The sequence below is a fragment of the Micromys minutus genome, assembly GCF_963924665.1.
Source record: "Micromys minutus genome assembly, chromosome: 3".
Lineage (NCBI taxonomy): Eukaryota > Metazoa > Chordata > Mammalia > Rodentia > Muridae > Micromys > Micromys minutus.
The window spans coordinates 21,343,407-21,356,793 of record NC_137972.1 but is presented as its reverse complement, the minus strand read 5'-3'; the positions used below and the strand labels follow the sequence as shown (position 1 = coordinate 21,356,793).

Below are 13,387 nucleotides of genomic sequence, written 5' to 3'. Positions count from 1 at the left end.
CTGTCGTTCAGCTCTGTGGGAGGCTGGAAGCTGATTTCTGTTGCCTTCTTTAACCTCTCTCCATCTTGTCTTCTGAAACAGGGGCTCCTACTGAACACGGAGCTCACTGATTGGCTAGGCCGGCCGGCCAAGGAGCTCTAGGGATCCTCCCAGCCCTGATGGTACAGATGCGTGCTGCTGGGCCTGGCTTTTTATGCGGGTGCTAACGAGTTGAAGTCATGCCTTCACACTTGTGCAGTAGGCAGCTTACAGACCGGGACGTCTCTCCAGTCCCCCGGAAGAGGGGCTTTGAGTGGGTGTCAGGCACAGTGGGTGTTAAGGCTAGGTATCGATCCAAAGACCCTACTGAATTGGGTACGCAGCTCAAGGGGCAGAGGTATATAAACAGTTAAAAGGAATGAGAAATCCTCCTCTACAGCTCCTGCACCGTAGCCTTCATGAATGACACGGTAACCATCGGACCAAGAAGTTCATGACGAACCGTGGTAACCATCCGGACCAGGAAGTTCGTGATGAACCGTCCGCTTCAGAGGAAACAGATGGTCATTGACATCCTTCATTCTGGGAAGGTTACAGTGCCGAAGACAGAAATTCGGGAGAAGCTGGCCAGAAATGTACAAAACCACACCAGATGTCATCTTTGTGTTTGGATTCAGAACCCACTTCGGTGGTGGCAAGACAAGTGGCTTTGGCATGATCAGTGATCTATGATCCTTTAGATTATGCAAAGAAGAATGAGCCTAAACACAGACTTGCAAGATTTGGCCTTTATGAGAAGAAAAAGACCTCCCGTCAGCAGCGAAAGGAACGCAAGAATAGAAGGAAGCTGGTCAGGCAGGCTGCAAAGGCCAATGTTGGTGCTGGCCAAAAGCCAAAGGAGTAGAAATGCAGCGACTTGATGTTCTGGTGTGACGTGCGGGCTTCTGAGAGGACAAATAAATGAAAAAGCTTCTACAGGAAAGAAAAAAAAAAGAATGAGAAAAGGAGAGATGGCTTAGTGGTTAAGAGCACTGACTGCTCCTCCAGAGGACCTGAGTTCAAATCCCAGCAACCACATGGTGGCTCACAACTATCTGTAATGGGATCTGATGCCCTCTTCTGGGGTGTCTGAGGACAGTGACAGTGTACTCATATACATGAAATACATAAATAAATGAATAAATCTTAAAGAAAAAAAAAAGAGAAATGGAGAACCTGGAGCTTATGTTGACTTACCTCTGTCCTGAGCTCCTCCTAGTTGAGAGCCTTGGTGTGAGTCAGGCTCTTGCTCATCAGTTAAATATCTGAGACTCAGGAGAAATCTTGTCTCCCACACCCTGGGTAGATAAGGATTATCCCTTTGGGGGTAGAGATTAGAGGAAGAGTCACAAACCTAAATCAGCAAGACCGTGTTGGTTCATGCAGCAAATATCAAAGATACCTTGTTAATCAAAGGACCCTTAGACGGCTTTCAGCCTCTGGGTTTGGGTATGTTAGCTCAGGACAGCTGTGGGGAATGGCAAACATCTGCAGATCGCTGCTACTGAGGAGCTGAGCTGGAAAGAGCCCGGACCTGCATGGGGACTTCCAGGCCCTAACTTTGCTTTGTCAGCATAACTCACAATGATCTCCCACTGACTTTCAGACAACCCTGCTTTTAGCTCCCTAGAACCTGAGCTCTTTGCAATCTTTAGAGAAGCTAGGGTCTAACTTTTCTTTTCCAGTTCTGGGGACTGAATCTAGGGCCTCATACATGCTGAGCAATCCATCTATATTACAGCCAATGAGGCATTGCAGGAGGGGTTACCAGAGGCAGGAGGATCTTTGCCAGGTTGGTCTTAACACATGGTGTTCTAGACCAACTAGGGCTGCACAGCAAGAGCCAAAACCCACAAAGGGTTGGAAAGATGGTCCCGCAGTTAAGAGCACCGACTCTTCTTCCAGAGAACCTGAGTTTGGTTCCCAGCATCCACATTAGATGGTTTAACAACTTCCTGGAGCTCTAGCTCCAGGACGACCCACCGTTTTTGAGCCTCTGTACTCTGGTGTATATATATACCCACATACCCAAGAATGTGAACACACGTGCGTGTGCGTGCGCGCGTGCGCGCACTCTCTGTCTCTGTCTCTGTCTCTCTCTCTCTCTTAAAAATCAAACATGCCCCCTAAGATCCAATAATGAACCAAAGAGCCAGGGCTTCCATTGAAGCTTCATTATTGTGTCTGTGCTGGGCATTGTCTCATTTGCACACAGTAGGCCAAATCAGCTGGGCCCATCCCACAGTCAGTTGCCAGGATCCACATGTAATGGTCTTGGATTTCTCCAGTCACTCCTGGTGAAGTTCTGTGGCAATTTTGGGTTGCACAATATATTGAATCCAGAATTTCCTTGTTCCAGACTACCTTTGCCACAGATGTCGTCAAAGCCTCTAATTATAGTTAAAGCAAGGTTGTAGTCCCTGTGCAGGGCAGGGACTGCCTTGGGGGAAGGGAGTTGGGAACCGCAAACCTTTTCTGCTCACCTAACTGGACTTATTGTTTTTTTTTAATTAACATACACGTATACATGTGTTAACTGAACATATTAATGTGGTTCAGTGTGAGGTATCTATATGTGGATGAAGCATTCACTGATCACATCAGATTTCTCTTAATACTCCAGCTTTTTCCTTGTGCCTTGTGACCACAGTTCTATCTTCAGGATAACCTTCAGCCTCTACACGTGATAAGGAACATGTGAGGCTTGTTTTTCTGGAGCTGGCTTATTTCATTTAACATCGTGCCCTCCAGTTCTGTTGTGTGACAGGTGGCAGATATCTTTCTTTATGGCCAGATAATACTCTGATGAGTATGTGTATAGCAGTTTCTTCATCTCCTCCCCAGGTAATGGCCACCTAAGGTGACTCCATTTGCTGACCATTTTGAAGAATGCCAAGGTAACCCCAGATGTGCATTTGTCCCTGTAGTAAGCAGACTACACCTCTTCAGGTACATATCCAGGAGTGGTATGGCTGAATCATAGTTCTATTAGTTGTTTTGGGGAAGGATGCCAATGTCCACAAGGGCTGGACAAGCTTGCATTCTCACTAGCAGTGTATAAAGGCGTCCCCTCAGCCTCCTCGTTCTAATGAGAACGAGATGGCGCTTCATCGTAGGTTTCATTTAATTCCCCATGGCTGATGCTATCGAACATTATTACCCCATGTCTGTTGGTTATATGAGCCGTCAGGGAGGGGTTCTAGAGATCATCAGCCAGGGTTCGAAGGAATGTGTGGTGTGATGGGTAATACTGAACGTGGAATCCAACATTAGACTCACCTTGTCCCCCTAAAGGAACCCACAACAGTGGAACATGTCTTCCTCCAGGCACCCTTGCTGTGCAGGGCTGGCAGCTGTTTTCTCATACACATTACTGCCTTGTTCTCTGAAAGATCACTCAGTCCGCCATGACCGAGACAATTTCCTAGATTAAATTTTCTCTGATGAATGACCTATTTTACATTTTTTTCCCCCGGCTAGACCATAGCTCTCCACTGGTCACTGAACAATTTCCAATCAACTACAATTGAAAGGAGATATAAATTATACTACATACAATGGCTGAACTGCTTAAGGAGAAAATGATTAATCTTTGCTCTCATCAGCCAGAGCTCCCAGGAGAGGTGACCTGAACTCAGCATTTTACCTTTGCCTTAGACCCAGCAGGTGGCCCAAATCACTCAAGGTCTAACTGATTACCACACCTTTTGATACCTGGGCAACGCCTTTTGATACTTGGGCATTGCCAAGGGGATGTCGGATGCTGCAGTTGGTGGGAATTCCAGGTTGGCCCAGAAGGAAACAGGAGGGCAGCCTCTAGGAGGTGTGGTTGCTGACCTCCAGCTAGGTTTTCCCAGTCTAGCTGGGACTGGGCCTTTGTGGGAGAGCTAGACTTCTTCCTGCCTTAAAAACATTTAAAAAATTATTATCCATGTGTATGTGTGTATGCCCCTTGTGAGGGAGCTGGAGTTACAGTCACAGGTGGGGGTCTGAATGAGGTTCCTCTACAAGAGCAGCAAGTGCTCTTAACCAGAGTCAGCTGTCCGGCCTCCTCCTGTCTCGTTGGATGCTAGGGAGATTATGTCTGTTTCCCAGACAGTCAGGGGATTCCTAGTTTTCTGAACACCATTTGTGTATTTCATCTCCTTTCTCTTCATTCTCTTAGATATGTGCTCAGAAGAATTGCTCCACATGGTAACCACTGTGTCTGTGCAGCTGGATGCTTTTGCTTCCTCCTTCCTTTGAAATGGCTTCAGTTTACTTCTTTGTTTTTTGAGACGGGGTAGCCTTAGCTGTCCTGTACCTCACTCTGTAGACCAGGCTAGCCCTCAAACTCAAGAGCTCATCCACCTACCTTTGCCTCCCAAATGCTGGGATTAAAGGCATGCACCACCGTACTCAGCATGTTTATTTTTGAAACAGGGCTGTAACCCAGGCTCACTTTGAACTATGTAGCTCGAGGCTAAATTCCTTGACCTTAATCAAAGCCATACCTTACCTGGCACTGTGGTGCGTCCCTGTCAGTGATGGCAGCACAGGAGGCTGACTCCGGACTGTGAGTTCAAGGCCAGATGGCTACAAATTGATGTGCTATCTCAAACAAACAAACAAACAAACAAACACACCCAAAACAGATAAGCTGGGCAGTGGTAGTGTTCACCTTTAATCCTACCAAAGCAAATGCACGCAGATCTCTGAGATTGAGGCCAGCCTGGTCTACAGGGCAAGTTTCAAGACATCCAGCGTTACAGAGAAGCCCTGTGTAGCATCTAAAAAGAACTTAAAACCCTCCATACCCCCTTACCAAAAAACCAACCAACCAATCAACCAACCAACCAACTGATCAACCAACCACCCACCAAAAAAACCAGGACAAGCTCTGGCATCACACAGGACTCCCACTTCATCCTAAATTTCACCATTACGGGAATTCAGGTAAAGGAGTGCCTCCCATACTCCCAGGATACTCAAGGGTGGTGTAATCTGGTCATCAGATGAGCTCTGGACTATCAGACCCTTTGGGTCTTGATGTGCTGAGGCTGCCATGTTGCCCGAAGGCTACACACAGCTCATGCACACAGCTACGGTGTACACAGACATGCTTTTGATTCTTTCCCTCCACACCAGGGACCAAATCCATGGCTTCCCTCATGCCCCTCAAATGTTCTACCTCTGAGTCACACGGCAGCCCTGTAAATGCTTATTCTAGTGACCGTTATGTCTCCTGTCAGGTGAGGTGTTAAGAGAGAATGCAATGATCAAGGATCGACTCCCAGGGCAGGATTTTTCAGGCTCTCCTGAGTGCCGTGGTCCTGTTTGCCCACGTGTCAATGATGAAGAGTCTTCCCAGTTCCTATTCAGGTCAGGCCGACTGACTGTCCAGGTCGGGGAGGTTAGATCGGCACACCAGCCTCGGGAGCAGGAGTCCGGGTCTTGTCTGGACAGAGAGGTAGGTTTGGCAGAGTGGAGGTTTTATGTCGGGTCTCATCCTGCCTGTATCTCCACAAGGGAAGCAGATGGTTTGGGAAAATCCAATTTAAAAGGACAGAAATTGAATTAGCTCTCCAGGGGTCTGATGGCCAGGACTTGAGTGGGGACAATTGTATTATCTGCTCAGGACTCACCAAGCCAGCATGAAGGCTTGGGGTGGGTGGAGTGAACATCCCTGGGTCACTTAGGCCTGGATTGATTGAGGGGAGAAGTTCCTCAAGAAGTCATTACACGGACACCCAGTCATCTGGCTCCCCCCCCCCCCCCACCGCCCCAGCCCTGCTGTGTAACTCACATAAAACTAATGGCTGACTTATTCCACAACCAGAACATAGTAACTATCCTCAAAGACTCGAATGGAGAAGGGATCCTGGGCCCAACAGGCCGTTTCCACCATTTTAAACTGCCCAACACATGAGCCCTCTGCATTCCCAAAACTTCATTTATTCCAAAAGGAATCTCTGGACTCATTAAACAGTAGTAGCTCCTGGGCCAGCAACATGCATGGCTCAGTGGGTCAAGGTGCTTTCTACGGAGCCCGAGGATGTTAATTCAACCCCTGGAACCCACGTAGTAGGGGAGGACTTTAACAAGCTGTGCTTTGATGTCCACCTATGAGCTGCTATGGTGTGAACCCCCCTCCTTAGCTAAAAGGACATGTGCAATAAAAGAAGTAATTCAAACAAACAACTCTGGTAATTTCCGGTTTCTGTCTCCCTAGCTAAATCCCCTCAGATCTACTTCCTGTCTCTGACTTTACCTATTCCAGACACTCTGTGCAATTATGGACATTGGCCCTCTTGTGTCTGGCTTGTTTCACTTGCCACAGTGACATCAAGGCTCCCCCATCTCAAACTCACAGAGAAACACCAGTCTCTGCCTCCCAAACACTGGGAGCAAAGGTGTATGTCACACGCTCTGCCCTTCTTTTTAAAGATTATTTATTTGTTTTATGTAAGTACACCGTCATTGTCGTCAGACACACCAGAAGAGGGCATCAGATCTCATTACAGGTGGTTGCGAGCCACCATGTGGTTGCTTGGAATTAAACTCAGGACCTCTGGAGAGCAGTCAGTGCTCTTAACCACTGAGGCGTTTCTCCAGCCCCTCTCTGCCCTTCTTAAGGCCGGATAATAGTCTGCTTTGGTCATCCGTTGCTATGAACATGTCATAACATCCAGGAACATTTTGAATCTCTCATTTTGATTCAGGACTTTGCTCTGTGGCCAATGCTGGTCTGGACCTGATAATTGTGCCTGAATCCTTAAGACCACAGGTATGTACCCCCATACCACATTTTATTAAAAAAAAAAAAAGTGTATGGCTGTTTTGTTTGTACCAAAGTATGTATGTGCACCACATGCATGTCTTGTGCCTAGAAGAGAGTCACCATATTCCCTAGAAAGATGGTTGTGAGGAGCTATGTGGAAGCTAGGACTTGAATGGGGGTCCTCCTAAAAAATGGCCAGTACTCTTAACTACTGAGCCATCTCTGCAGCCTCCCACCACACTGGTTTTTAATGTTAAGCTGAATCAAGGATAAGGAATGAAGACGTTTCTCACGCCTCGCCTCAATTCTACCACAGAGTCCAGCACAGGCAAGATTGCCAGTGTCAGAGACAAGAACTGCCACAGGGTTGCCTACCGCTGCCAGCAGGCTCTTGCTCTCCCCTACCCATCCATCTACTCCCAGGGTCCATGTGGGGACAGATTCCTGCGACGAAGCCCCGTGTGCATGCATCTTAGAGTGGTTCCATTTCTTTGACTAAATCCCGATGGATTTAATCAAAGAACTGTCCATGGATCGGAATACTGAGATGGGGCTCTGCCCAGTTACCAAGGTCTGTGCAAGAGGCACAGCAGTGAGGGTAGCCAAGACTCAGGAGACCCCAAGGCACTACACACAGCTGAGCTGGGGACTCACCTGTGACCTCAGGTCACAACCTCCCAATCCATCATGTCTCAGTGCCCTTACTAGTGAGGAGACCTACCATCCAATCTACTGCCCTAAGAACACAAAACAGCTGGGAAGGGTGGATGGGCGCGTGCACAAGGGTGATGCCAGCACTTGGGAGGTGTGAGGGCTGTCTGGAACTTGAGGGCAGCCTGATCTACAGAGAGAATGTCTGGCTAGCCTGGGTAGCAGATAAAAGAAGAGCTGAAAAATCCGATCAGTTCAATCTAAGCTTCAACCCAAGCGGTTCTGAAAACTAATTTAAAGAAAGCAATACCAGCCATCAGTCCTGGACATTGTAATAATCTTTTATTATGTATCAAATTGTCTTCAATATAACTTACAACCTGATTTTTTTTTTCTGATAGATACTTTTATCTATTTAAAGGCAAAAAAAAATTCTCTTTATGTACAATATCTTATGTCTAGAGTCTGGCAAATATAGTACCTTTCATTGCAGGATTTTTGCTTAACATAACAAGCAAAAATAAACAACCAAAAAAAAAAATAAAAATAAAAAACAAACTGAACCCCCGGATCCCTCAAACTACAAATGTCAATAATGAATAAAGCATTAAAAAGACAAACATGGAATAACTGTTGTTTAGAAATGCATAATGAAAACTAATATTAGTGGCAAAAAAAAAAACCCCAAATGTCCTGACGGGCTTCAGGGCATGTTCCTGCTCAGGGTCGGGGCAGACTCTAGACCATTTCTCGGCTTCTGCGGATGGCACAGCACAGGATCATGCTGAAAATCATGCCAAAGATCTGCAAAGATAAGAAGGGAGTGTGGTTTGCCTGGCTGTAAGGGGAGGAGCATCACCCAGTCCAAGACAAGAGCAGAGTAGCAGGTCCAGGAGGAGTACTGATGTGGGAGAGATGAGGGTCCCTGGACCACCTGCCACTCACCATCACCACGGCGATGCCAATGCCCACTGCTCCAATGATGTGGAACTTGCTGTTGAAGACCTCATCGATGGCTTCTGGGCAGGGCTTGGGAGGCAAACAAGACACGTGATCAGAAACAGTTCTCACTTTGGGTGTGTACCTCTTCTTTGCTGACTTGATGACTCCTATATCATTCTGGGAGGCCAACTAGAATGGGAACACTTCTAAACCTGAGAACACTTCAGAGAAGGGGAAGGTTTGAAGTTTTTCCTTCTAGGTACTTTTACACATGTGAGTGGTGTGTGTGTGTGTGTGTGTGGGTGTCTGTGGACACGGGCTCAATCCCCTAGGAGTGCAGTTATAGGTAATTCTGAGATGCAATGCTGGGTGCTCTGGAAAAGCAACAAGTGCTCTTACTGTTGAGCAAACTCGATACAGCACCCCCACCCTTTTTTTCTCTTTTGACAGTTCTGAGGCTGGAACCTGGAGCCTCATTCATCAGGCAAGCATTTTGCCAGTAAAAGAGGCCCCTTGGGGTCTAGTTCCATGTGGCTGTGGAGAGTCACTTTTATAATTCTGCTTCTGGATTAAGAAAAACTGACCAACCAGGAACTGTTTCTTAAAGCCTTAGGAACAGACACACCCCTTACAGGACCTGCTCTTTCTTTAAGGCTTGGGACTTGGGCAATGTGCATGGTCCTAGGCCCCGGTAGCTGTGGGAACTGGGCGATTTTGTTCTGTCTCTGATCTGGCCTTTGTCCCGCTGCCACTCAAAGAAAAGAGGCCCCTGGGAGGAAGGTTGCTAAATTCACCTAAAATCCCTTGCAGAGATTTGTCTAAGCAGCAGGGCAGGGTACCAGAGGGTTGCTTCTAAGTTTACCTTAACCTGGATGGACTCCAGAAACTGCTTTTTGGGGCAGATGTCCGAGATAAACTGCTCCACAGCGCCAGCTATGCCACAGCAGTTCAACTGAAGAGAGAAGGCAGGGACAGGGGATGAGAAAAACAAAGATAGCGAAGAGAGGTATAGTAGCCTGGTGCAGAAATGCCAGAGAGTGGACCCTGCAGGGATGCACCGGAGGATTCCTCTCCAGAGGTGACCTACCGCCATATGGATAGCTTTGAGCGTTTCCCGCTGAGGCTCCTCCTTGTTCTTCAGCTTCTGGTAGGTGTCCTTGTAAAACTCCTGGACTTCTTTAATCACCTACGAGGGACAGACAAACCAGGAGCAGAGATGGGTTTGTCAAAAACTGCTTCACAGATACTCTTCAGCACTTGGCCATCTGCCAGCAGTACCGTCTCTCTCAGTACCGTTCCTGCTCCAGCCTCCAAAGTGCCCAGGTTACAGGAGTCTTCCATCTTGCCTGGGTAAGTTTTGAGGTGGTGGTGTGGGACTGGGGATCCCCAGCCCCTATCCCTTTGTAAATTCTTTTATCAGCTGCGTAGATTTTTGAAAACAGGGATCCCACCTCAATCCCCTTTATTTCTTCTCTCACTGAAGAATGTAAGGAACCTTACCTTTAAATGCTGTACTGGTGTGTTCCAGCCTGGCCTACAACTCCTTAGAGTTCACCAGAGAAATTCAAACTCACATGCTTAGCTCCTTTCTTCCCCCAGAAGTTCCCCACTCTTCCTGTCTCTCCCCCACCCCCCACCACCCTGAGATGCTCCATCTAATTCATGGTCTAGGTCCATACTCCTTTACAAACTGTCTTCCTGTCTTCCCCCCACCCCCACCATCCCGAGATGCTCCATCTAATTCATGGTTCATACTCCTTTCTTTAAAAACTGGAAGAGATGTCTGGTCTATCCTCACCTTTTTAAATTTCAAGGTAGCTTTGGTTATAAATGACTAGCATGACATTTGTGAAACATCTTTCTCCCGCACTAGTGTAGATTTGTGTTAGGTTGATACATGATTGGACCGTGGAGAGGTAGGAGGAGAAAAGGTAGGAAAATGGAGGAAGAGGAACAGAGATTGGGTGGGGATCAAGATGAAACTGGAGAAAGCAGACTTAGATCCTGGTGGCTGTAATTAGACATAGGTTTCTATAAGTCATTTTATCTCACATAGAAGGGTAGTTTGTGTTTTTGTCTATTGGATGCAATCTTATTGTATAGAGGGTTTGTGGACGAAGAATTGAATATATAAACCTGTATGAAAAATTACTGGGCTTTAGAGTCATGTTTGTACCGGACAGTGGAGGAAAGAAACACGCCGGGGCGGTCATGTCCACCTGGGACAGAAGCAACAGGGCAGACGGAGTAGATCATCTGGGAAGGGAATCATGTGGAGAGGGCGGTGTGCAGACTGTGTGACAGAATCCATGTGCTCGGCTCCACACTAGAGCGGCGTCCGTGTAGTGAGACCTCGAGGGCCGATAAAGGAATAAGCCTTTCAATTTTTAATATTTACTGCAACACACTAGATGGCAAAGTAGTCCTCAAAGTGTGAGACCTGGAACCCGGATACATGGGGACCTTGCATGACATCTGGTGTAGTATTTGTAGTACGTATTTACAGATTAGAGAAAGGGAGTCTTTGCTGATTACAGAAAGCCATGTTGTTTTGAGCAACCTTTCTAGTAGTGGGGAGGGGCTGTTTAGCTGTGATTGACATGCACACAGACGGGCACACACACAAACGGTTTCCAAAATGAGTAATAGTTCTGAATGGTTAGTATGTGCTAGCCACACAGGGCAGGCTAAGCCCCATGTTCCCAGTCCCAAGGACAGCATGTCTTGCTCTTACATGGAAACATACTGGATAAAGAGGCGTGTTCAGTGGGAAACCAAGCCAGTGACTAGCCTCGACCTTTAATCTTCATCAACCCCCTTTCCAGCTCAGAACCTCAAATCACTGTAGGACCCAAGTGTTCTGATGGGAAACACTTACCTCATCCTTGTGGGTATAACCCCAGACGGCTGCAGCTATCTCAATGGCGAATATCACCAAGAGGAATCCGAAGAACTAGAAGACACAGGGGATGTAGTGAGAGGAATGTAGTCAGCAGTACCAATGGGAACAGTCAGCACAGGGTGGTACAGAAGAGAAGACAGAAGAGAATGACCAAAAGCAGAGATCCCATGGCATTCTTGGGGGGGGGGATGATCCGCTGCCCCTAAACTGGTAATTGGGGGTGTTAGTCTGGAGTCAGACAGCAATAAAACACCACTGCCCATACATAAATACCACCGAGAACAGAGACACAAAGGCAGTACATTCTCTCTGTGGTGTCTGGGCAAGATGGCAACAAGTTTTGAAACAAGGAGAAGGCAAAAGGACCCATGGATTCAGTTGGGGAAAAGCAAACATGGCCTTTGAGAAAGGTGGAAATAAAGTTCTGGCATTTAGCTGCCAGGCAGATGAGGCTGGGCCTGAAAAAATGCTAAGAGGCTGAGCAGAGCCCAGGGGCCTAGGCTCCTTCCTTATGGGCTCTACCCGTCCTGTGCACTGGGCCTGGTGACATTTTTGGGAAAGGAATGGGATTAAGGTAAGACTGACTGGCCAGCTACTGGGAGTACAGAAGGAATATTCACCAATCCCAGCATGCATTGGGACTCTTGTACAGCTCCACAGCAGCCCAGGAAGCCAACCAGCATCATGAGGGCCCCAGCTCCAATCAGAATGTACACTCCTGAAGGGAGGAGAGAGAGATGTTAGTGTGGAGGCCCAGGCCTCTTCCCCTCAGAGCTTCGTCTTACCTCTCTCTTCCCCAGAACTCTGCCCTGCCACATCAACACTCTAGCTTATCCTTGGGGAACCCTCTGATTCTTAGGAGACAACCCCTGGCTCAGCCTGTTTTTTCCCAGCAGGATACTGCACTTGAGCTAAGTTACTGAGACCTCTCAAACCACAGACTGGGATTTGAGAATACAATCCCCCCAGAAATCCTTTCTGCATGCTGCCAGGAACCTAACACCCCAGTGCCCGTGCTGGCGAGGGTTTTTCTTATCTAGTACAAAGGACACACAAGTGGGCATCAAATTAGAAGAGCCTCGTCTTAGCTCCAACACCGCTACTAACTGCTGTGTGTCTTTTACTTAGACTGTGTTTCTTGGGCTGGAGAGATGGCTCAGTGGTTAAGAGTACTTGTTGTTTAATTAATCATGGGGACCAGAGATCAGATCCCAGTACCCATGCTGGGCAGCTCACAGATGCCTGAAACACACACACACACACACACACACACCCCTTAAATGCTACAACATCCCATCAACCCACCTAGAAAATCTTATGGGTGGAATGAAGTTACTCTAGATTAAGGGTGACAGGATTCATCTTGCTAAGGGGAGGTTGCTAAGGGGAGAATGGGTGACGTCATGCCTTCAGTGTGAGTGGTTACTGGGGAGGAGGTACAGAGGGCAAAGACTCTAAGTCCTGCCCACACCCAGACAATGCAAATCCCTGGATCTGGAACCAGAGTGGATCAGCCCTGGATACATTTATTCCAGGTCGCCACGGCTATGTCCAGAGTCCATCCTACAGTGACACTCTTGAGAAGCCATAGCTGCTGAGCAGGAATACCTTTGTGAAGCCCCCTTCTGTCCTAAGTGTATAGTTTCCCATAATAAAAAAAATGTATTTAAATATTTCTTCTTAAATTATGTGTATGCCTCTGTTGATGTATGTGTGTATGCATGCAGTTGCCCTTGGAGACTAGAAGAAGGCGTTGCAGCTCCTGGAACTAGAGTTACAGGCAGTTGTGAGCCACCCAACATAGGTGCTGGGGATTGAACTTGGGTCCTGTGCACGAGCACTGTGCGTTCTCACCCCGGCCACTTCTCCAGCCCCAACACCTCCCGTCTTGCTACCATGCTCTAGCCAACCTTGAGAGGGTCACAGTGACATGTCAAGAGCCTCAGCTATAAAGCCCAGAAGGCCTGAGTGGATATATATTGAGACAGGGTCTCTTCAAGTAAGTTCTGGCTGGTCTGAAACACAAGCTCATAGTGAGTCATCTGACTCTGCCTCCCACGTGTGGGGTTTAAAGATGTACATCTCAGCCAGGTATGGTAGTATACTTTTTACTC

The 13,387-nt window shown here is 47.5% G+C and overlaps 1 protein-coding gene and 1 pseudogene across 2 annotated transcripts in view; one reads left to right on the top strand and one right to left on the bottom strand.

Moving 5' to 3' along the window:
- The first annotated feature begins 491 nt into the window (after nucleotides 1-491).
- On the top strand, nucleotides 492-883 carry LOC308418763 (small ribosomal subunit protein eS24-like; annotated as a pseudogene). The gene has a single exon. The product of its transcript is annotated as a small ribosomal subunit protein eS24-like (transcript).
- A 6,866-nt stretch (nucleotides 884-7,749) lies between these two features.
- Nucleotides 7,750-13,387, bottom strand: part of CD9 (CD9 molecule) — a 31,005-nt gene continuing 25,367 nt past the window's right edge. The window contains exons 3-8 of the mRNA XM_080915059.1: nucleotides 11,894-11,991; nucleotides 11,250-11,324; nucleotides 9,459-9,557; nucleotides 9,234-9,323; nucleotides 8,375-8,458; nucleotides 7,750-8,233 (exon numbers count right to left, since the gene is read on the bottom strand). Coding sequence (XP_080771185.1) covers nucleotides 8,168-8,233; nucleotides 8,375-8,458; nucleotides 9,234-9,323; nucleotides 9,459-9,557; nucleotides 11,250-11,324; nucleotides 11,894-11,991 — 512 coding nt within the window. The 3' untranslated portion in view covers nucleotides 7,750-8,167. The remainder of the gene's footprint in view (nucleotides 8,234-8,374; nucleotides 8,459-9,233; nucleotides 9,324-9,458; nucleotides 9,558-11,249; nucleotides 11,325-11,893; nucleotides 11,992-13,387) is intronic.